Source organism: Mytilus edulis, chromosome 9 (genome assembly GCF_963676685.1).
Source record: "Mytilus edulis chromosome 9, xbMytEdul2.2, whole genome shotgun sequence".
Classification (NCBI taxonomy): Eukaryota; Metazoa; Mollusca; class Bivalvia; order Mytilida; family Mytilidae; genus Mytilus; species Mytilus edulis.
The window spans coordinates 64,546,400-64,571,191 of NC_092352.1; the positions used below are offsets into that span (position 1 = coordinate 64,546,400).

General features: G+C 32.7%; 1 protein-coding gene across 4 annotated transcripts in view; it reads right to left on the reverse strand.

Annotated features, from left to right (window-relative positions):
• Positions 1-8,635: 8,635 nt before the first annotated feature.
• The window catches only part of LOC139488812 (folliculin-interacting protein 1-like), a 62,209-nt gene continuing 46,052 nt past the window's right edge, over positions 8,636-24,792 (reverse strand). For all 4 annotated transcript variants that reach the window (XM_071274742.1, XM_071274740.1, XM_071274743.1 and 1 more), the window contains 7 exons: positions 20,341-21,690; positions 18,915-19,025; positions 15,870-16,038; positions 15,581-15,642; positions 12,967-13,093; positions 12,523-12,653; positions 8,636-9,976 (listed from right to left, as the gene is read on the reverse strand). In XM_071274742.1, the coding sequence (XP_071130843.1) occupies positions 9,904-9,976; positions 12,523-12,653; positions 12,967-13,093; positions 15,581-15,642; positions 15,870-16,038; positions 18,915-19,025; positions 20,341-21,690 (2,023 nt within the window). In that variant the 3' untranslated portion in view covers positions 8,636-9,903. The remainder of the gene's footprint in view (positions 9,977-12,522; positions 12,654-12,966; positions 13,094-15,580; positions 15,643-15,869; positions 16,039-18,914; positions 19,026-20,340; positions 21,691-24,792) is intronic.

Here is a 24,792-nt window from a genome sequence, read left to right on the forward strand (position 1 = left end):
AAAATACTGATTTTTCTGGAAAACTTTTCTTTGAACTTCTTTTTAGTAAAAAGCAATTACCAGGGTTGGTTGATACATTCTTTACGTCACATATTTATTAAAAATGAATATTTGACATATCCAGTATTTGCGCATGCGCTAAAATGGAACAAAATTCTTTCAAAAACATTTGAACTATTTACCATATATTTATTGTTTTTGGATTTCTAATAATATTATGAATTGGTTAAATAATATTTTTCAAGGTTATGATACACATGTGTTTAACACTTTTGCGCATGTGCAAACTATTTATAGACATCAAGAGCGATTTGTATGCACTACCAGGCAATTCTCAGGTATTCGATGGTTAAGGTGAAAATGTGGTTAATCCCGGAAAAACATCAATTGTAACTGCAGATCAGCCACTTTTTGAAATTCAATGGGAATGGCCTGATTTGTACGGAAAAGATAAGTGTATCGTCATGTTTGGTGAATTGCACATTGAAATGACTTGTTATAAAACTCTGGGTGATATATTTCGTGATAGGGGATGGGCATGTTGTCTTACTGAAGCTAATATTGCAACACCAAGAACGGCAGATTCTTTTTATGTATGTTTAAATGTACCTAGAACTAGACAGACCCATCAGACAACCACATGTAGTTTGCTTGAATTGTTAATTTCAGATTATGAAAGCTAAACTCAGAATATATAATTATGTCATGACTCTGTGGCGTTCAGTGATGTAAAAGACTGGTGTAAGGAAATAGACTCATCGCGACCACAGTTTAATTCCTGCCGTTCAATTATAAATTAAGGACTTCTTTTGATTTTGGTATTTTGCTCATTTCATGAGTGAGATTTTGTACTTTTCAAACAGTCCATATAAAGCATGATAGCATATTGTTTTAGGTCTGGATCGTGTGAATTATGCTCGATCGTTACCGACCCATCTCCGAGATATGACTTCCCTTCCCGAACATCACCCACAGCAGGTGGCTATGGAATTTGAAAATGATAATTTCAATGTACGTAAGACCAGCAAATTTATTTCTTATTACACAATTGATCAGGCACAAAAACAGAATAATGCAATTGTGAAGGGCGATGTTGGTGCCATATGATTAACCAAAGATCACTTTTAGACAAATGGATGGTAGCTGGACCAGGAGTTAGTATACTAGAATATGAATTTGAAAGACCTAGTGGTTTGAGTCATTCTACAACAGACAAATGGCATAATGAAGACTCTACGAAAACACAAAAAGATTTCTTGAAACAGCTTTAAAGGATTTGTAAAAGGATGAACGAGTCTGGAAATTCATTTCTAGAAGAATCGTCAGATTTGTAAAAAATAATACTCCATTTAGGAAATTGTTGATTCGGAAACAGGTAAGATATGTAAATAAACTCCAAGATTTTAGTCCAAACAATACGAAGATCTTTTGAAGTAAATGCAAAAGTCTTTGTCAAAAACAAAGCTAGAGAACCTTTAAAGTGATTGCGATATCTTTTCTAGACATTTTATTTCTTGTCACAGTAGACAGTTTTACTTGAAATATTTCTTTATCCATCATAACTAAACTGCTCCTCAGTCTTTATCTAAGGATGTCACTTGAAATAGTGGTATTAAATCGCTGCAAATGGGTATACTTGAAACATTCTGCGATTTGCTGATGCAAATTCGGACGCATTTATCGTTGGTGGGGTAGCAATGGTTAATTCCAGGTCACAAAGTTGGGCAAAAATATTTGATGATTATACTTATGATGTCATACTGCCTTATATAAAATCTTGCATCGATAAATATTCAAAAGTAGACATTGTATTTGATGTTTACTAAAGGTTCTTGTGGCAGATGGAAAGGTGTTGGTTCTGGTAGAACACCAAGGGTTTGTAGTAGTTTTCTCTGTGAAGATGACAACGAAACGAAATTGTTAAAGTTTCTTGCTGACAAAATTGCTTCTTGAGAGACTAATCCAAATGTGTATGTTACTCATTGTGAAAATATTCTTTGCAATTTCAATAAAGATACTTCCTATCTATCCCCTTGTAATCATGAAGAAGCAGATACACGAATGTTTGTCTATCTTCGGCATGATTATGAAAAGTGTTGTAAAATGTAATGTTAGGTAGTACTGACACAGATGTAATAGTATCAATAATTGCAGCAATCGGAAAATTAGGTAAAACAAATTGTGGTTATGGCTTATGATGGCTTTCTGTACGTGACATATTATGCGTTTCGTCTATGCATTCAGTGAATGTGGCACTTTGTCGAATTGTCGTGAAAAAGGGAAGAAGTCAGCTAGGCTAACATTGGACGTTTTTCCAGATGTAAAGGACGTTTTCTTTTTTGGCTTAAGTATGAAGCGAGGCACGATGTGAATTGTTTGCCAGGAGGCAGCGGCATTGTGATGCAATTCCGCCTACAAGAGGTTCTTTTCCAGAGCACATCAAAAGAGAAGTATATCAAGGAGAAGTTGTTTGGGCTCAGCCTGATTCATGTATTCGACAGGTACATGTACCAAGTCATAAACATTGGGATTGGATGAAAGAAAGAATGAATGACATTTGGATACCAGAATGGACTTCTTTGACTGCCGTTGCATTCTCGTATCAGGAAATTTTGAAATGCAGAGGCGAAAATCTAGCTGTGTTGGTAACTGTAGATGCTACCGTTCTGGCCTTCCTTGCACGGGTTGTTATATAGGCAACTATCACATTTACTGTACACACTCGTATATTATTTCATACCGTATGTTGACCTCTAGATTTATTTTGTTTTGTTTGGTGGGCTGCTGTTTCATTACAAATAATCCTTTAAATCCTTTTATTCACGTTTTAAACACTTCAAGAAATCCGGTTTTGTTGATACGAATTAAAAGTTAACGTTGTTTGGACAGTAAATCAAATTAAACGCGAATTAGAATTTACGTTAGTACGTAAAACATTTTGAATGCGAATTAAACTAATTCGAATTAGTTGCATGTAATGCGAATCGAATTCGAAATACGTTTGAACTCAGCATTATCCTGCAAACGGAACTTCTTTTTTTGTACATAAATTGTAGCACATAAATTAGGCCGTTTCTTTTCTCCTTTGAATTGTTTTACATTGTCATTTCGTGATCTTTTATAGCTGACTATAGGATTCGGGATTTGCTCATTGTTGAAGACCGTACGGTGACCTATATTTACTAATTTCTGTGTCATGTTTGTCTCTTATTGAGAGTTGTCTCATTAGCAATTCTACCACATCTTCTGTTTTATGTGGTCAGAAAACAAAAGCAAAATCTTATAAAGGAGAAGTCTTCAATTTGCTAAAGAATGCGTTTGTCCAAACAATGAAACTATAACTTTGATTTTTTTCTTATTTGGCAAATACGATTCGATTAGTTGCGATTAAAATCCTTCACTCATAGCGTTGGTCAATAACTATATATTTTTTTCACCATATAAGGCGTACATAAAATATCGCACGTCCATTCCTCTGTCTGTCCTTCCGGTCCTTCTGATTAATCACATTTTCAAGTGTACAATTCTTGTTAACTTTCTATAAAACTGATATCGTATAGACACGCTCGAAAATCACTGCATATCAACTATTCTTTAAAAGAGTTATGCCATTCGGAAATATTGATTATATTGGAAATTGCATTGTTTTGCTGTCATTCCGTCATTTCTCTAATATATTTATAAACCAGGTGCTCCGCAGGGCGCAGCTTTATACGACCGCAGAGGTCGAACCCTGAACAGTTGGGGCAAGTATGGACAAAACATTCAAGCCTGATACAGCTCTGAATTTGGATTGTGATCAAATTTTTGACATTACATGTTTTTTTTTTTACACAAAACAAATGTCAAGATTTTACAAATCAATTAAAGATTTCTTCTTCAAACTTTTTAAATCTAAAATTAAATAGTTGACACAGCATTGGTTTCTGACACAGAATGAATGTGGTCTAATGAACTTAAAAGTTTTTTTGCCTTTGAGCAATTCACTATGCTGTTGAATATTAATCCTCTCAAAAAAATGTTTGAAGAAATTTTCTTTTTATTTATGAAATCTGAAATGAAAAAAATTTAACCCCCCCCCCCTTTTTTTCACATCCCCGTTTCCCTTTTTCCAAAACTGATATCAATTCAAATTTCTAATGGAGTTTGCAACAATAACTACTCTTTTAAATACATCATAAAATATTAAAATGTAAAATAAAGTGCTTGTTATCACTGAATGGTAAAGATTGGTTGGTAGTAAAAGTGAATATACATTGTTTATTGTATAAAACAATAAAAAAAAACTTCATCAGCAACATTTTATATTGGCAAATTTCCAATGAAGTTATTTACATAAAGTTATTGGCAAATAAAAATAGAAAATGACATCATAGTCATGTCTGGCAAATGTCCAACATACATTATCTAAAAACATTTTAGATAAGATAAGGAAAAAAAGCTTCATCAGCAACATTTTATTTTGGCAAATTTCCAAAGAAGTTATTTACATAAAGTTATTGGCAAATAAAAATAGAAAATGACATCATAGTCATGTCTGGCAAATTTCCAACATATATTATCAACTACTATTCTATACAAAGAAAGATAACTCCAATTGAAAATTAATTGCTATTGCACAATATTGTGCAATTAGATATTTCTTGCTATTGTGCAATACTGTGCAATTGAAAATTCCTTGCTATTGCACAATACTTGATATGGAATCCTGATTTGGACCAACTTGAAAACTGGGCCCATAATCAAAAATCAAAGTACATATTTAGATAAAGCATATCAAATAAGCCCAAGAATTTAATTTTTGTTAAAATCTAACTTAGTTTAATTTTGGACCCTTTGGACCTTAATGTAGACCAATTTGAAAACTGGACCAAAAATTAAGAATCTACATACACAGTTAGATTTGGCATATCAAAGAACCCATTTATTCAATTTTTGATGAAATCAAACAAAGTTTAATTTTGGACTCCCATTTGGACCAACTTGAAAACTAGGCCAATAATTAAAGATCTAAGTACATTTCTAAATTCAGCATATCAAAGAACCCCAAGGATTCAATTTTTGTTAAAATCAAACTAAGTTTAATTTTGGACCCTTTGGACCTTAATGTAGACCAATTTGAAAATGGGACCAAAAATTAAGAATCTACATACATAGTTAGATTCGGCATATCAAAGAACCCCAATTATTCAATTTTTGATGAAATCACACAAAGTTCAATTTTGGACCCTTTGGGCTCCTTATTTCTAAACTGTTAGGACCAAAACTCCCAAAATCAAACCCAACCTTCCTTTTATGGTCATAAACCTTGTGTTTAAATTTCATAGATTTCTATTTACTTATACTAAAGTTATGGTGCAAAAAAAAAAATAATGCTTATTTGGGCCCCTTTTTGGCCCCTTATTCATAAACTGTTGTGACCTCAACTCCAAAAATCAATCCCAACCTTCCTTTTGTGGTCATAAACCTTGTGTTAAAATTTCATTGATTTCTATTTACTTATATACTAAAGTTATTGTGCGAAAACCAAGAATAATGCTTATTTGGGCCCTTTTTTGGCCCTTAATTCCTAAACTGTTGGAACCAAAACTCCCAAAATCAATCCCAACCTTCCTTTTGTGGTCATAAACCTTGTGTCAAAATTTCATAGATTTCTATTCTCTTAAACTAAAGTTATAGTGCGAAAACCAAGAAAATGCTTATTTGGGCCCTTTTTGGTCCTTAATTCCTAAAATGTTGGGACCAAAACTCCCAAAATCAATCCCAACCTTCCTTTTGTGGTCATAAACCTTGTGTTAAAATTTCATTGATTTCTATTCACTTTTACTAAAGTTAGAGTGCGAAAACTAAAAGTATTTGGACGACGACGACGCCAGCGTGATAGCAATATACGACCAAAAAATTAAAATTTTTGCGGTCGTATAAAAATATTAAAAAAACCAAAATAAACAGTTGCGCTACGAGCGCATGATATGCCCGTCGTCTTATGATTTTGAATAATATGCTGTACCGGTCCATGTTTACGACGGACAGACATATTTACGGATGTATAAACATATTGTTGGCTATTGCCTTTTGTTAGATAAAATACGTGCAACGTGGAAGAAATAAGAACTTTGTTCTTTTATAAAAGTTGTGTCATTGTTTATATTTGCGGCGTTTACCTACATTGTCCGTATTAGTTTTAAAATATCATTGGTTTCTTGTGATGTACTAAAATGTCAATCATGGATGATGAATGATAATAAAAATGATAATTGACATGCAGCAAAAGGGTCAGTCGTCTTGAGATTGCTCACTATACGATATTTTGTTGAAGATCTCAAAGAAACAATAATTTGTTTTATTTCTTATAATGTTATTAGACTGTTATCCTGTTAGAATCGAATGCACTAATATTAATGGCGTAGAAGTTAGCATGCGGGAGAAAGAAACAGAAATTGGAGCAGAAATTGGAGCATAAAAATTCCACATTACGTTTCTTATTAACGGAACATTACACGCATTACGTCCTGCAAAAAGTGATGTTTTGCGGGAATTAATGTCGCGCCAAGAGTTAACTCCCTTGAAACTGTATCGAATGCCCTTAAAACGTTTAATCCCGCTGCAAATGTTTGCACCTGTCGTGTGTTTTTCTATGTTGTGATGTCATACTATTGTTTCAGAAAAAGGTAGAAGGTTTGGTACCATTAAAACGTTTAATCCCGCTGCAAATGTTTGCACCTGTCCTAAGTCAGGAATCTGATGTACAGTAGTTGTCATTTGTTTATGTAATTTATACATGTTTCTCGTTTTTTTTTATATTAGACCGTTGGTTTTCCCGTTTGAATGGTTTAACACGTCTAGTAATTTTGGAGCCCTTTATAGCTTGTTGTTCGGTCTGAGCCAAGGCTCTGTGTTGAAGGCCGTACATTGACCTATAATGGTTTACTTTTATAAATTGTTATTTGGATTGAGAGTTGTCTCATTGGCACTCATACCACATCTTCCTATATCTATCAAATTATCATTTTATTTACTTTCATATTCCTTGCCAGATGAAATAATTTTGCTTTTTAACACCGAGGATGCCATTGGTCTTAAAGATATAACCATACAGGGTTTCGAGATAAAGTTGAAGACTTCAAAATTAATAATATCAAGATTCCCTTTATAGCGATAACTTTACATATATTGTTTGTTTTTAAAAGCCAGCGTCAAATGGATATTCATGTTCTATTTGTAAATCTACAGAGCATGTTATTTGTGGTACATGTAAAACAAAAACAAATGGTGAAGAAGATCATGGAACATCTGCATTTTGGTGTTTTTTTCTTCTCTCTCCCAAATGAACAAGAAATTCAAACAAAGAGAACTTACGCATCAAAATGTATAGAAAAACTAAAGATTGACAATTAGAACAAAATTGTAGAGGAAGCATGAATTTGGTTTAATATTCTCATTGCAATTCCACACGGTAAAAAAGGAAAGGAAATCCCCAAAAAACATAATTGTAATTGTTCACCAAGAAAAAAGGATATCGCCTGTCCAAAAAAAACATGGAGTCTTGCAAGAACCAGTTCGAGGTTGCTAATTCTCTTTTTTTTTGGGATACCTACAGATGTTTTTACTGAACACTTCATTTCTCTTAGGCGGGTCATAAAATCTGACTCCGATCGACGATATGTCAAGGTAAATGTTTTCTAAAATATGGATATTGTGGTAAAAACAGATGTAAAGCATATAATTTTAATATATTGTGTTTAACATTTTGATATAAATTGTGCCTAACATTTAAAAAATAAAAAAAGTTATAATTTTGATATTTTGTGCTTAACATTTTACAATTTATGTTTATACAGTGTAATGCTGTTTTAATATATGATTTTATAGCATACATTATTTGACTTTTATTCATTTTCTTTATAAATAAAACTATTTCTTCATTTCAGTTAATATGTATAATCCCTGACGTTTTTTTCTAGTGATTATACATAATCCCTGAAAATTTTAGTGATTATATATAATCCCTAAACTGGTCAGTGATTCTACATAATCACTGAAATTTTCAGGGATTCTACATAATCACTGATTATACAAATTCACTGTAACAGATACAAGGATTGAAACTTTGTATTTGTGCCAGATGCATGTTTCGTCTACAAAAGACTCATGAATGATGCAGTTCCATGTATAACATTATCCATATTTTTGCATATGTATGGAAAATTGATACACAACTATCATTAACAACTGTTCTACATCCTTAATATAACCCCGTCAGGAATAAAATTAAGGAATTATGTGAAACCTTCTCTCCATACCTGTCAACTTTTTCAAAATGCCCACAGGGGTTTTGCATGCAAGATGGCTCTTATAGTCCTAAGAAACCTTCAAATGTATTTTTATGTTGTTTGATGGCTTCTTTAAACTTTTGAAAGTCTATATAGTCATTGTAAAATTTACTGTTTTGTTTAAAATTGTAGACAAAATTGCTCTTTTAAAATTTCTATTTGGGAATTATATTTATTTTTATAGAGTTCTCTGCCTTCTCAAGTTGATTTCATTATCTGTTTGTTCTGTTCTAGCAATCCAGATTTATATGTATTCCACATTATGATTACAATGTTTTAGTCAAATACAACTATAACTAAGGTTAATATATTTAGCTGTTTTTTAATAGATTTGCTGCTTTAAATAAATTCAATTATGCTGCATTTAGCATTCATACCAGTATATAAGCCCTCAGTTTGACAAGTTGATATGTAATATAAATACATAACACAATTATAACTACATACAAAGGCTTAAGGAAACATATTATTACATTCTGATTATGCAAATGAAAATATTTAAGTATTTTGGAAAATATAATATAAAACAATTGTTTTCTGTTATTTTTGATGAAAATAAATTAATTCTTTCAATTTGTAGTCGCGCTTGTATATATGTTTAAGTTGAATCCATCAACATCACACAAAACTGCCATATTTTATCATAGAATCTTGACTATAAGAATATTTTTTATAAATCTCCCCCCACCCCTGCTCTTTTAATTTAATTGGCCCAAAATAGATGTACACTACCATAACATACAAAATTTTTCTGCAATTTCAACTGATTACACTTCACAGAATAAAAATGTCTTTAAAAATGGGGCAATTACCCCCAAACTTAATCCCAGCCTTTCCTTTGTGATATGGAACATTGTGGTATAATTTCAGAGAGATCCATACACTAACACACAAGTAATTGTGCAGACACTAGAAAATGCTTGTATTTGGCCCCTTTTTGGTCCCTTATTTTTAAACTGTTGGTACCATAACCCCCAAAATAAATCCTGACCTTCCTTTTATCGTAATGAACCTTCTTGTAAAATTTTATATAGATCCAATTGTCTAAATTGTTATTGTCTGGAAACCCAAAAATGTCTGTGGTCTTATAAAAACTAAATTAATTATAACAGGATCTGCCCTTCAATATCAATAATGCAATTCAAAGGTCTTTTAAAATGAAGACTATATTTTTTAATACATTTTTAAGAATACAATTTATCTTCATGCTACACAACTGAGAGAAAAACAAGTTCAAAAGTGCAAATGACAAAAAAAACAGTAAAACCAGTTTGGTGTTGCCTTTACAATGAAGCATCAGTACATAACCAAAAGATTTAATAAACTCAACGTTATTCCCTATTTGATAAAAACAATCATGCACCATTCATCCTAACCTGCAATTGCATGTTTAATTCCAAAACTTATTAAATATTGATATACCCACAATAATGCAGATTCAAAATATTATCAAATATAAAAAAATAATTTCAGTTGACATTTCAAACAGTAAATGTAATGTTGCAATCATTCATAGATTTCATTATTCATTAAAGATTCAAATACTTTTTAAACTTTAAATAAGCTGATACTATAGGCATACTGGAAGAAGAGAATGTGTTCCTGCTATTGCCATCAGTAAAGGAAGGTCTCCTCTTTCAAACCTGAAATAGATACATTACTTATATTATACAAAAAATAAACTATTTTGGAAACTCGATATGAATAAATTTTGAATAAAATGCTAGAGGTCAATCATAAACAGTTGGGGCAAGTATAGATACAACATGCATGTGCCTCAGGGTGTATTTAGATACTACAGAGTGTGAAAATATACGTAGATACTATCCTCATTCTTAGTCCAAATCTAGCAAATTAAAGAGAAATTTTACCAAAGTGTAATGTGAAAGCAATGTTATATTTTTTTAAAATCATTAATTGAATTTTGTAAATTTGACATATTTTTAACAGGGTGTGGGGTACAACCTCTGGTAGAACCCTACAGGTAGTCAAATATAAGCTGTTTTAGTCCAGAGACAGAGAAATTGGAATGGAAAGAATTTGACGCTCATTGTTGTAAGAGTTACATCATAGACGGTGTGACGTCAACGTGGGTCTTTTGCCTAGGTCAGTAGTCCTATTCTTTGACAATTTGCCAGCAAAGTAACACATTTTTCTAAAATGAGTGCAAATCATTGACATGATAAGATAAAATCCTTAGTTAATTAAATAATTAATTACAGACATCATGGATTATCAACAGAATTCGACATTTCACAAGGAACAATCATGGAGCTAAGATAAACATGCATGAAGTTCCCCAGTGTAATGGGTAGCAAAATCCAGGTATATGGGTTTTGTAACGACGTGCATTAACCAATCAAAATCAAAGAAATATACTAAGTTTAGGTTAATATAAGTTATCTACTTTTGTATCCATGTCTACGGATATGAATGTAGATAACAAATTTATCCCCGGTCTTAGTCTAAATGTCGCGATTTTTGGAGAAATTCAACCACAAAGTTTAAAGTGAAAGTAACGGTTTTTTGATTTTTTAAATATCTTTTATTGAAATTTGGGATTTTGACATATTTTTAACAGGGTGTAGGGTACAACCTTTGGTAGAACCTGTCAGGAGCCTCTGGCCTTTGTTAGTCTTGTATTGTTTTTAATTTTAGTTTCTTGTGTACAATTTGGAGTTTAGTATGGCATACATTATCCCTGAACTAGTATATATATTTGTTAAGGGGCCAGATGAATGACACCTCCGGGTGCAGGAATTATCGCAGCAATGAAGACCTGTTGGTGACCTCCTACTGTTGTCAGTTCTATGGTCGGGTTGTTGTCTCTTTGACACATTCCCAATTTCCATTCTCAATTTTAAATATAAGACGTTTTTAATCTAAAGACAGAGAAAGCGAAATTTGTCGAATATGGCGCTCAAAGTTGTGAGAGTTACATCATAGACGGTGTGAGTGCAAATAATAGACATAATAAGAAAAAAATCGTTAGTATATTTTCAGTATCTAATTATACAGACATCATAGATAATATACAGGATTCGATATTTCATATTAAAGGAACAACCATGGAACTAAGGAAAACGCGCATGAATTTTCCCGATGCAATGGGTAGCAACGTCCGGGGATATGGGTTAGCAACACTCAGGGGCTATGGGTTTTGTAACGACGTGCATTAACCAATCAAAATCCCAGAAATATATTAAGCCAGGGATAAATGTATTTAAAATGTCATGACAACAACAAATGAACAGCTGCGCTATACGCCCGTCACTTTTTCAAAGAATAAAATTCAAAAACTTCTTAATATCAGAAATTCATGTAAAACAATAGGGAGCTTAGTCTATAGATATGAACAATTCATCAAAGTTTCATGAAAACTGCTGAAAACATGGTACAAAAAACTGGAATATCCCCCCTTTTTTTAATGAATAAAACCCCATAACTCTACAATCTCAAATTTATAAAAATCGAAAGGGAATGTTGTAGATATATACAATTCACCAAAGTTTCATGCAAATTGGTTAAAGCGTTTTTGAGTTACTGTCGGACATGTTGACAATGGAAAGCAGACAACTGCATACAATAATACGTCTGTTAACAGGCATATAAAAATGCTTATTTGGCCCCTTTTTTTGCCCCTAATCCCTAAACTATTGGGACCATAACCTCTAAAATTAATCCCAACCTTCCTTTTGTTGTCATAAACCTTATGTTTAAATTTCATAGATTTCTATTTACTTATACTAAACTTATTGTGCTAAAACCAAATGTCTATGGACAATGACAGTGACGACAACAATTTGATACCAATATATATGACCACAATTTTTTTTGTGGTTGTATAAATCTGCAAAATTTCCTTAAAATTACCAATTCAGGGACAGCAACCAAACAATGGGTTGTTTGATTCATGTGAAAATTTCAGGGCAGATAGATCTTAACCTGAAGAACATTTTATTTCCATGCCAGATTTGTTCTAAATGCTTTTGCTTCAGAGATATAAGCTGGTTGACATTCGACACATTTTTTAAACTAGATTCCCTAGTGATGATTGTGGCCAAGTTTGGTTAAATTTGGCTTAGTAGTTTAAGAGGAGAAGATTTTTGTAAAAGTTAATGACGGACGACGGATGCCAGCTGAGAAAAGCTCACTTGGCCAGTTGAGCTAAAAACAGAACAGATCTTACCCCAACACATGTGTTAAATCATGAACACTGCATTTTTTAGAACCATCTGTAGTAATATCCTTTAGATATTCTGCTAACATTTTACTTTTAAAGTAAATTTCCTGCAGTCTATCTTCTAAATGCATCAGACACTGCAAATGAAAGTACTTATTTATTAAACACAAAATCTTTGGTCAATATCTATAGCTAGTTTTTGGGGCCATAATAAGAACAGATTTTAATTGTTCATGATATTTTATGTAAAAGTGAAATGAAGGTATATTTATCTACACTTACACTAACATAAAATATGCTTTTGGCCAAGGATATTTTTAAGACTGCTTGATATACTTTTCTTTTAAAGATTAAATTTATCCATATAAATTTTTCTTACTTTTAATCAAAACCATTTTAATCCTCATATCTTAATTAATTTTCAAAAAAAATTATCTTTATTTAACTTACAAATTCTGGACTCATTTTAAGTTTCCATAATTGTAGGACGGCTTCTATTAAGTTACAGACTAGTTGTGATGCTACAACTGGCTGAGGTGATTTCTCTGGGAATAAACTACTATTTATTTCTACAGTCCTGTTAAAAAGAAAGTCTTAAAATAGAAAATGACATACATAATCATGGCTAAAATTAATATTCCTTAGTCAACATTTTTTAAAATAGTAACTTCTACAAATAAATTGACAGCTAATAATTAACCTGAAGACAATACATTTCTTTAAACATAATTTAAAAGCAGTGTAAGGGAGGTAATTCACACATATAATTTGTACTATTTTTTAATTTTCTATTAACCAGGAAACCCTAGTTTTCCGCTAATTCCTTTACAGTGTGAGCCATAACCCCCCAAAGCCAATCCTAACCATCCCTTTGTGGTATGGAATTTGTGGAATAATTTTAGAGAGATCAATACACTTAACGTAGATACAAGTATCTTGTCTTAGGGAGGGATAAATCCTACTTTGTAAAGAATCACTCTGATTCAAACAAAAAATTCTCTGAAACTGATATTATCAAGATGCTTGATTTCTTGATTGACAACATATTTGTTACATTCGGAGGGCGTATTTTCAACAGACTGTCGGCATTCCAATGGGAACAAACTGTGCCCCTCTACTCGCCGACTTGTTTCTTTATTATTATGAGGCTGACTTCATGCAGGAACTTCTTAGGAAGAAAGATAAGAAGTTAGCAATATTCTTTAACTCTACTTTCCGCTATATAGATGATGTTCTTTCACTAAACAATTCAAAATTTGGTGACTATGTGGAACACATCTATCCAATCGAACTAGAGATAAAGGATACTACAGATACAGTTAAGTCGGCTTCATATCTTGACTTACATCTAGAAATTGACAATGAGGGTCGGTTGAAAACAAAACTTTACGACAAAAGAGATGATTTCAGCTTTCCAATTGTGAACTTTCCATTTCTAAGTAGCAACATTCCAGCAGCACCTGCATACGGGGTATATATCTCCCAATTGATACGATATTCCCGTGCTTGCATTTCCTATCATGATTTTCTTGATAGAGGTTTGCTGCTCACAAGGAAGCTATTAAACCAAGAGTTCCAAATGGTGAAGTTGAAATCATCCCTTCGTAAATTTTACGGACGCCATCACGAGTTGGTTGACCGTTATGGAATAACCGTTTCACAAATGATATCGGATATGTTCCTTACGTCGTAACTACAATCCCCTTCCCTTTCATGAATATGACCTACCAAATTAGACTATTTACCGGATTTGTAATCACATAAGCAACACGACGGGTGCCACATGTGGAGCAGGATCTGCTTACCCTTCCGGAGCACCTGAGATCACCCCTAGTTTTTGGTGGGGTTCGTGTTGTTTATTCTTTAGTTTTCTATGTTGTGTCGAGTGTACTATTGTTTTTCTGTTTGTCTTTTTCATTTTTAGCCATGGCGTTGTCAGTTTGTTTTGGATTTATGAGTTTGACTGTCCCTTTGGTATCTTTCGTCCCTCTTTTAAACACAAGTTATTGTCTGGAAACTAGAAAAATGCCTTTTTGGGCCTCTTTTTATCCCTTATTCCAAAGCCGTTAGGACCATAACCCTTGAAATAAATTTGTGGTTATTAATCTTGTGTATAAATTTCATAAATTTCTATTTACTTAAACTAAAGTTTCTGTCCGGAAACCAACTGTCTTTGGATGAGGATGACAACGAGATACCAATATACGACCACAATTTTTTTTGCGGTCTAATAAAAAAAAGAGCTATTTCCCTTTGAACAGAAATCTAGTAAATTATAGGAATTTCATCAAAAATCAAATTCTAGGGAAATGGCTTTAACTGAACAAGGAGAAAAGCTAAAATCGTGAGAATCGAACTTGACTTGTAACTTGTCATGATAAAACAATTCCCTATATATCTAATCAATATATTCAAGCATGAAGAAAAAAGTCTAGAAAACTGATTTGCTGGACTGAAAAATGGACAGACAGACAGACAGACAAAGGGACAGCGTGCAAACCCATATTCCCCTTTGCCTTCATCCATAGTGGACTAAATATGGAATCTGAAGCAATATGATGTATCAAATAGTTTTGCTCTTTGTTTTTTCAACTCGGACATACCTGATTGTCAAATGTTGTTAACTTTTGCTATTGACCATTTGTAGGATTTTTTCCAAAAATTGTTTTGTCAGGGGAACAATTGCTACGTTTTTGTTTTGAAAATATCAATATCTTATCTTTTGTGTATTTTTTTGAGGAATTTATGCTTGTACATAAGAAAGACCCAAAGGTATTTGCACCTACCACAATCAACTGTTTTATGAATATTGTCCTCAAGCTTACAAATACCCCCAAGCTCCTTACTATAATTTGAGTATTAACAAGTATTTAATTAGTTAATTTTTACCACAAATACAAATTATAGACCCATTGTAAACTTTTAAAGGCCATAGAAAACAGATGTGAACAATTCAAATATAAATCTTCTCCCTTCTCTAATAAAGAGTTTAATTTAACTGGCTATCAGCCTGCTATTACACCATAAAGAAAGTAATTGCTATTTGTTTTTCAATGGCACTTACCATTTATCTGTATCAGCAACTATACCAACAGCTTCAGATATTGTTTCATCTAACACAGAATGCTAAAAAGTGGAAAAAAATGTCATTCCCATATTTATTTCATTGAAATCACTTATTCTGACTATAATGAATAATTTTTATAAAGACATCTATAACTTTTTATCCTACTTTTCTTATGTTTCAAAATAGAAAAAGAGTTGTGTTTCTTGAATTAGTACAATTTAAAAAAAATTATCTGATATCATATCTGAAAATACGAAAAAACCAAACATAATTTTTTCAAACTCACCTGAACAGATAGCTGTAAATCCTTCATCATTTTACCATTAAAACCAGATTCAGATGTACCGTGTAATACAAAGTCAGACAGGTAATGATTAGAATAACCTGCTAAAAGTGACCTGCCAAAATTCCTGTCAAATAAGTTAATACTTCTGCCTGACATCTCATCACATATGCTGGAAATATAAAATGTGTATAACAATAATATTCAGTTCGATTTAATATAAGAATGAGTTTCAAAAATATTTAAACATTAATTTAACCAGGTGCTCCACAGGGGGCAGCTTTATACCACAGCAGTGGTCGAAACCCTGAACAGTTGGGGCAAATTTGGTCACAATATTCAAGCTTGATACTGTCTGAATTTGGATGGTGATCAAATTTTTAACATAATAATGGTTTTTGTCACAAAATAAATGTGGTCAAAGATCTAACAAATCTATTGCACAATACTGTGCTATTGAATATTTCTTCTTGAAACTTTTCAAAATTCGAAATTTGAAAAATTTTGAAAAAAAAGGAACCCCCCCCCCCCCCAACTTATTGAAACCCCCCTTGGAGCAATAGCCCTTAAACCCAATCCAATCCTTTCCTTCGTAGTATGGAACCTGTGGTGCAATTTCAGAGAGATCCATACACTTAAACACAAGTTACTGTCTGGAAACTAGAAACATGCTTCTTTTTGACCCTTTTTTGGCCCCTAATTCCTACATATTTTGGGCAATTGACCCAAAAAAATATCCCATTCTCCCCTTTGTTCTATGGAACATTGGGGTACAATTTCAGAGAGATTCATACAATTACACACAAGATATTGTCTGGAAACTAGAAAAATGCTTGTTTTTGGCCCCTTTTAAGGCCCTTAATTTTTTTAATTGGGCCCCATAACCCCTAAAATGAATCCAAACCTTCTACTTGTGTTTTTAAACATTGTGGTACAATTTCAGAGTAATTGAAATATTTATACACAATTTATTATCCTGAAACTAGAAAAATGCTTGTTTTGGGCCCCTTTTTCCTTAACGGTTGGGACCTTAGTCACAACCTTCCTTTTGTGGTATTGAACCTTCTGAACAAATTTCATAAAGATCTATTCACTTAAACTAAAGTTATTGTACGGAAACCAATGTGTCTTTGGACAACGCAGACGAAGCCGACATCATACCATTATACGATCCCAAATTTTTTTTTTGCGGTCGTATAAAAATGGAATCGTGACTATTTGCCTATTTTTAGTCTTATTCTACACTGAATTATTTTCAAAACATTATATTCTTATATCCACAATATTATACATTTATCATGTTTATTTAAACAAGCATTCTGTGAGTATTGCATGGCAATACATAGTCCCCAATCAGTTAAAAATTCATTGTATTGGAACAAACTTCTAACTTGTTCTATAACTTGTCATGGTGTAAACTACATTTATATAACAAATATCAAGTCAATATCATCAAGCTCGAACAAAATTAGTGTTGAAAACTCAAAGGACCATAACTCTGAAAAAAATCATCAGACCGAAACAAAATTCGACTTGACCTGTATCTTGTCATGAAAAAACTATATACCAATAATCAAATCAATATATTCAAGAATGCAAAAAAAAGTCAGGAAAACTGTTTTGCCAGACTGACAGATGGACAGACAGACGGACAGAGTGCAAACCTAAAGTCCCCTACAACTTCGTTGGTAGTGGACTTACTGGACTATTTAATTTCGCATCACAATTTTTTATCAGATTTTTCCTGTAAACACTAAAGCTGGGACCTTTTTCCAATCTATTTTAAATGGAGGATGATATGATATAATTTCAATAAAATTTCATGTCAACAACAAAGTGTTGACTACTGCATTGGTGATAACATTTTGAGGGAAACCTCCACTAGCAGTGGCATCGAAGCAGTGGTTGTAAACAAACTCATCATAGATACAATGGAGTTGCATTTCAGGAGAGCGACCTCAGTAGATTGAATGAAATCGAGCATCAAATAAAAGAGCATTCATGTGGTTTGCTTTCTGTAACTTTTCTTTCCATTTTAAGTACATTAAATATATATATATATAAATTATCTATGGTTAAAAAACACCAAAACTTCAAAATTGTTTTTTTTTTTTTTATAAGGTCCCCTTTAATTCGAAAATCTCTATTTTATATTTAAGGGCATTTAAATAGCAAATTTTTGCAGTATTTAATTTGTTTAGGGCCAAATCTAGATAGTTCAAATTATTTGATTTAAACATCAAAATTCAGCATCCAAATTACAATGTTAACATAGCTCTAGTTTCTTTAATATATCTCCTACGGCCAACTATCTTAAAATTTCCTAAGCTTTGGTCAAGCCTTATATTCCATTAGGTCCAAGGACACAGTTATCGTCCTCTGGTTTTCGTTGTCTAGAATATAGTTCCTAGTGTAAACAGAGTATATATTCCATAACTTGCAAATTTGTTCATGCACTTTTTACCAATTTATTTTGTAAAAAAAAAAGAAAGTAAAGTAACATACAGATCTAGACTAATTGTTGATTTCGAACATACAGCTAGTGGCAATAAATCGGTTATATCTTATATGTTACATGTGTTATAAAATTGTCATGTAAAAAGAACAGTTATTGTTTTTGGTTTGCCTGTTATATATCCCAATTTGTTTATTATGCCTGTCCCAGATTTAGGAAAGCTATGGCAACTTCAAACATGTTTAAATCCGTCACATTCTTTTTGTGTCTGTTCTTAGTCAGGAGCCTGTAGTTCAGTTGTTGTCGTTGGTTCATGTCTGTCATTTTTGTTTTTTCTTAATTGTTTGGTTATAAACTTATAATTTTCTCAATTAAATTGTTTCATATTTTTCATGTCAGGGCCTTTTATAGCCACCTATACAGTATGTTTTTTTTTCCTCATAGCTGAAGGCTATTCTGTTACCTATAATTGCTTACATCAACTTCATTTGAACTTTGGTGGAAAGTTGTCTCATTTGCAACCATAATACCACATCTCCTTATTTCAATATAACAATGTCACATGATAAATATTAATTAATGAGAGTTATTACCTTGGAATATCTATTTCTTTCAAATGCTGAATAGGGTCAGACCAATCAATATCAAAACTACCTGTTGATGATAGATGGCGCCTCCTTCCAAGCTCTGTAGGAGTAACTGACCTTTTAACACATGAAAAAGCAACATCAATTAAAAAACCAATAATCATAAGTATGTAAAGTTCAAATTGATTTTACTTTAAAAAATTCTCTTCCAAACAATGAAATAAGATACATTCTTGTACACCTAAGTTTCAAAATTCTTGACTATAATAAGTGACTAAATAAAATAGTTAATTTTTAGTGTATTGCAGCTGCTATTTCTGCCTTGGTTTTTAATTTATCTCAATTTCAACTCATTGAAAACCAGGTGCTCCGCAGGGTGCATTTTTATACGACCCCAGTGGTCAAACCTTGAACAGTTGGGGCAAATTTGGTCACAATATTCAAGCTTGATACTGTCTGAATTTTGATTGTGATCAAATTTTTGACATAATATAGGTTTTTGCCACAAAATAAATGTGGTTCAAGATCTAACACATCTGTTGCACAATACTGTGCAATTGAATATTTCTTATTGAAACTTTTCAAAATTTGAAATTTGAAAAATGTGAAAAAAAAAAAAATCCTTAAAAAATGGTAAACTGAGATCCCCCCCCCCCCATTTTATTGAAACCCCCCTTGAAGCAATAACCCTTAAACTCAATCCCATGCTTTCCTTTGTATTATTGAACCTTGTAGTACGATTTCAGAGAGATCCATACACTTAAACACAAGTTATTGTAATGATCATGATGATTGTTTGGAAACTAGAAACATGCTTCTTTTTGGCCCTCAATTCCTACATATTTTGGGCAATTAACCCAAAACTTAATCCCAGCCTCCCCTTTGTTATATGGTACATTGTGGTACAATTTCAGAGAGATCCATGCAATTACACACAAGGTATTGTCTAGAAACTAGAAAAATGCTAGTTTTGGCCCCTTTTTGGCCCTTAATTCCTAAACCTTGCCCCCATAACCCCTTAAATGAATCCAAACCTTCTACTTGTGATTTTAAACATTGCAGTATACCTTCAGAGCAATTGAAATACTGGTAAACAAGTTATTATCCTGAAACTAGAAAAATGCTTGTTTTGGCCCCCTTTGGGCCCCTAATTCCTAAACGGTTCGGACCATCATCCCCAAAATAATTCCCAACCTTCATTTTGTGGTATTGAACCTTCTGAAAAAATTTAATTAAGATCTATTCTCTTAAACTAAAGTTATTATCCGGAAACCAAAGTGTCTTCGGACGACGACGACGCAGACGACGACATCATACCATTATACGAACCCAAATTTTTTTGGGGGTCGTATAAAAATCTGTCAGCAAAACATTGTATGTCCAAGAGAATAGTAATCAAAGTATCAGGTTAGAAATGGCACATATAACATACCTGCATCTACCAGGTGCCAATGAGCTAGGTCTGTTTGCTTTGTGACTTTTATCTGAACTAATCTGCCTTGTAAATGATGAAATTCGTGGACGGACTCCATTTCCAATTGAATTCAACCTAGTGGCATGAATGAATTCCAACTCAGACTGACTTCCATACAAATCTTCCTTTTTGTTGGTGTCAGCAATATTTCCAGATGACTTAGAGTGCCCACAAGCCAATGGATGCTGTACCACTCGGTCTTTGACATCAACCTCATCTATTGTCTTTGTATGGATATTATCATCATCAAAATATTCGTTGAATAGGCTGTTACTGCCACCCTTCAGAAAATTATTTCTGATTTGTGATGTGGTTAATTTTGGTTTATTAGTATTTTTTTCCGAAATTTGTGAAGTAGCTTTATTATTTTCGTTAGACAATGTTTCTGACAGTAATGATTTCTTTCTTGTAACCTTGATTTCTTCTTCACTTTTTGTAGAGTTAATATTTTCACTATTACTATCACAACAATCTTTACAAGACAAAGTCGGAAAAGAATGCTTCTGTGTATCTACTACAGCTCTAGACACTAACTGAACATTTTCGACAGGAACGTTTTCTTTGATCTCAGAACCAGATAGCCTACAAGGCTTATAACATAAAGTTTCTTCAAAATTTCCACTGCTTAGAATAGAATCATAACCCTCATCTTCTGTTTGATGACCAACAGAGTCCAAACTGTCAAGCATGCTTGACATTGATATTCTTTTATTTTCGGCATGATAAAATTGACTAGAGCCCACTTTCATTTCATTTGAGCAATTTGAGGACCTATCTTTTATCTTTTTATTTTGATTTAACTGACTAGAAACTACTTTATTTCCAGTTTCATTATGAGACGAACTGTTTTCATGTAAAAGATCATCATTTTCAACATAAAAAACACTCTTTCCAGTTACTGTTATAGGAAATGGTATATCAGATTCTACTGACTCCATTGATTTATTTTTTGTATTTTTATGATCTAAACTAACAGAGTGTCTTAGCTCATCTTTACTTCCTGATTCTTTGGTTCTATTTGTAATATCATTGGAACAAACACTACAAGCATCTTCATTACCAAAAGGAATAGAACAGTTTGAATTGCAGTCTTCTTTAATTGGGGTGATGTCTTGTTTTTCACTATCATCTAAATTCATATCTTCCATACACTTCATCATGGATGAAAGATCTGTGTTTTCTTGGACATCACTGCACCTTATGAAGTATGTTAGGATGTACAAAAGCTTTTTCACAAGATCTGCCTTTTTGCCTACTATCACTGTCCTAGCTAATTTTAGAGGATATCCTATTGCACCATATAAATCTCTGAAATAAAAATAAAAACATTGTCTTATTTTAAGTCTACATTAGTTTTAAGCAAGGTTAGATTCTGGTGTTGCAGATCTTAATAGTTAAATTTGGCGAAGACAATAAATTACTATTTATGTTATAAAAAAGTACTCCCTCATTTGTGGTTCATCAAAATATTCGATGTCATTTCGTACTCGTTTTTTTAAAGTTGATATATAATTGTGGAGCCAATGAGACAACTCTCCATATATATAAATAGCTTACATCACTGCAGCTTCAGTCACTGGATAGTAATACCTATATCTTACATATTGTGACTATCATAGCAGGCGAGACAAAAACTTTTTATTCTGTTTTTAAAATCATGTTTTTTTCATGTTTCTTTCACAAACTAGAGGCTCTCAAGAGCCTTGTAACCCACTTTGGTCTATATGCATATTCAACAAAAGACACTTTCCAACATTATAGTAAAGAATAGCATGAATGAATTTTGTTTTATCTTATGATCATTTAAGCCTATTTAGTTTGTCTCTATGATCATTTAAGTCTATTTAGTTTGTCTCTATCTTCATCATCTTATTTAGCTTTCCTCCAAACACAAAAGAGGGTAAAAAACATCTTATAAAGAGTAACAGTCTTTCTAATTAGCAAAATTTGACTTGTAAGTAGATCTTGTCTTGCTTATCATTTTTGATTATTTAAGTTTCTTCTATCTATCATAATTCTTAATATATAAAACAAAACGCCAAAAAAATGGTAATAAACTGTTATCACAGAGATATGTCTCGCCTTTTTGTAATTTTGATTGTGCAAATGTTGAAATCAAAATAGCAATACTTTAACATCTTACACAAGTTATGCAAATATTCAAAGTCAATGAACCATGACTGTTTTGACTGAGTAACATGGCTAAACAATCTCCACGTAAATGAGATGTGCCAATGCTAAAACAACTGCATACCAAATACTATTGACTTATTATAAGTTGTTCCCAAACCAAAATACAAAAAATAACTTGTATTACTATGTAAAAGTTTCAAAGTCCATGAAGCATGAAGAGGGGGTGGGGCTATAATCTCCATGGAAACAATACTTGCAAATGTAAATAAATTTGCATACCAAATATCATTGATTTAACATTAGCAGTTCATCTTAAACTGATCTAATCACAAACTAATACATGTAAACTAAGATAAGTTTCAAAGTCATTAGACTTTGACTGAGAGGCAAAGCCAAATATTCTCCATGGAAAAGAGATGTGCCAATGCTTATACAACTGTATACCAATTAACATTGGCCTACCACTAATGGTTCCCCTTGAACTGACCTAATCACAAACTAATACATGATTATTTACAAAAGTTTTCAAAGTCAATAGACCATGACTAAAGAGGGGGAGCCAAATTATCTCCATGGAAATGATATATGCCAATGCTTATACAACTGCACACCAAATATCATTGACCTACCACTTGTTGTTCCCCATAAACTGACCTAAGCACAAACTAATACATGTAAAATAAGCAAAAGATTCAAAGCCGATAGACCATGACTGAGGGGGAAGGGCCAAATAATCTCTATGGAAATGAGATGTGCCCATGCTTATACAACTGCATACCAAATATGATTAACATACCACTTGTGGTTCCCCATAAACTAGACCTTATCACAAACTAATACATTGTTGACGCCATCACCACCGCCACCGCCGGAAACAGCATACCTATGTCTCGTTTTTTGACTCTGTCAAGGCGAGACAAAAATCATTATTAAAGGGCAATAACTCCAATAAGGAGTCAGACAATTTCGGCCATTCGGTCTTAATTGAAGATCTTGTCTTGCTGATCATTTTTGTTTATTTAAGTTTCTTTCTATCTATAATAAGTTTTGAAGCTAAGAGATATATAAACTAGAGGCTCTTAAGAGCCTGTGTTGCTCACCTTGGTCTATATGCATACATGTATTAAACAAAGGACACAGATGGATTCATGACAAAATTGTGTTTTGATGATGGTGATGTGTTTGTAGATCTTACTTTACTGAACATTCTTGCTACTTACAATTTTCTCTAATAAAATTTGGCCCTTTAGTTACAGAGGAAAATATTTTGTAAAAATTTACAAAAATTTACCAAATTAATGAAAAGTGTTAAAAATTGACTATAAAAGGCAATAACTCCTTAAGGGGTCAACTGACCATTTTGGTCATGCTGACTTATTTGTAGATCTTACCCAACAACCGGTTGTCCAATTCATCTGAAAATTTCAGGGCAGATAGATATTGACTTGATAAACATTTTAACCTCTTGTCAGATTTGCTCTAAATGCTTTGGTTTCAGAGTTATAAGCCAAAATCTACATTTTAGCCCCTATGTTCTATTTTTAGCCATGGCAATTCATCTTGGTTGGTTGGCAGGGTCACCGGACACATTTTTTAAACTAGATACCCCAATGATGATTGTGGCCAATTAATTGGTTAAATTTGGCCCAGAAGTTTCAGAGGAGAATATTTTTGTAAAAGTTAACGACGATGAAGGCCGCCAAGTAATGAGAAAAGCTCACCTGGCCCTAAAAATCTACAATATGATTTTTTTTGTTCAATCTTTAATGAAAGTGAAAAATAAAATAATCATTCCCTTTAAACAGCCAGTATGGCCTGTATGGTTCAATTTTGTCAAAATAAGCTAAGAAACATTCATGATGAATTGTTCACTTACAAGTGTATAATTCAACCTCATTGAATCCATATTCATGTGAACTTCAATTTAAGCCCTTAGCTAGAGATGGAAAACACATAAATTGTTTATTTTAGACTAATTATAGTTTGGATAAATGTTTTACATTGTTGTATATCAAATGAGAATTTAAGTCAAATCGGTGAACATGAATTTGACAGCAATTTTGCATCAAACGGCAAATAATAAGGAGTCAACTGATGATTTGAAACCCATGTCGTCCTGATAATTTTTGCAATTTATAGTTTCTTTCTATCTATTGAAGTTTTCAAGATAAAAGGCAACCAGATGCTCCGCAGGGCGCATCTTTATACGACCGCAGAGGTTGAACCCTGAACGGTTGGGGCAAGTATGGACACAACATTCAAGCTGGATTCAGCTCT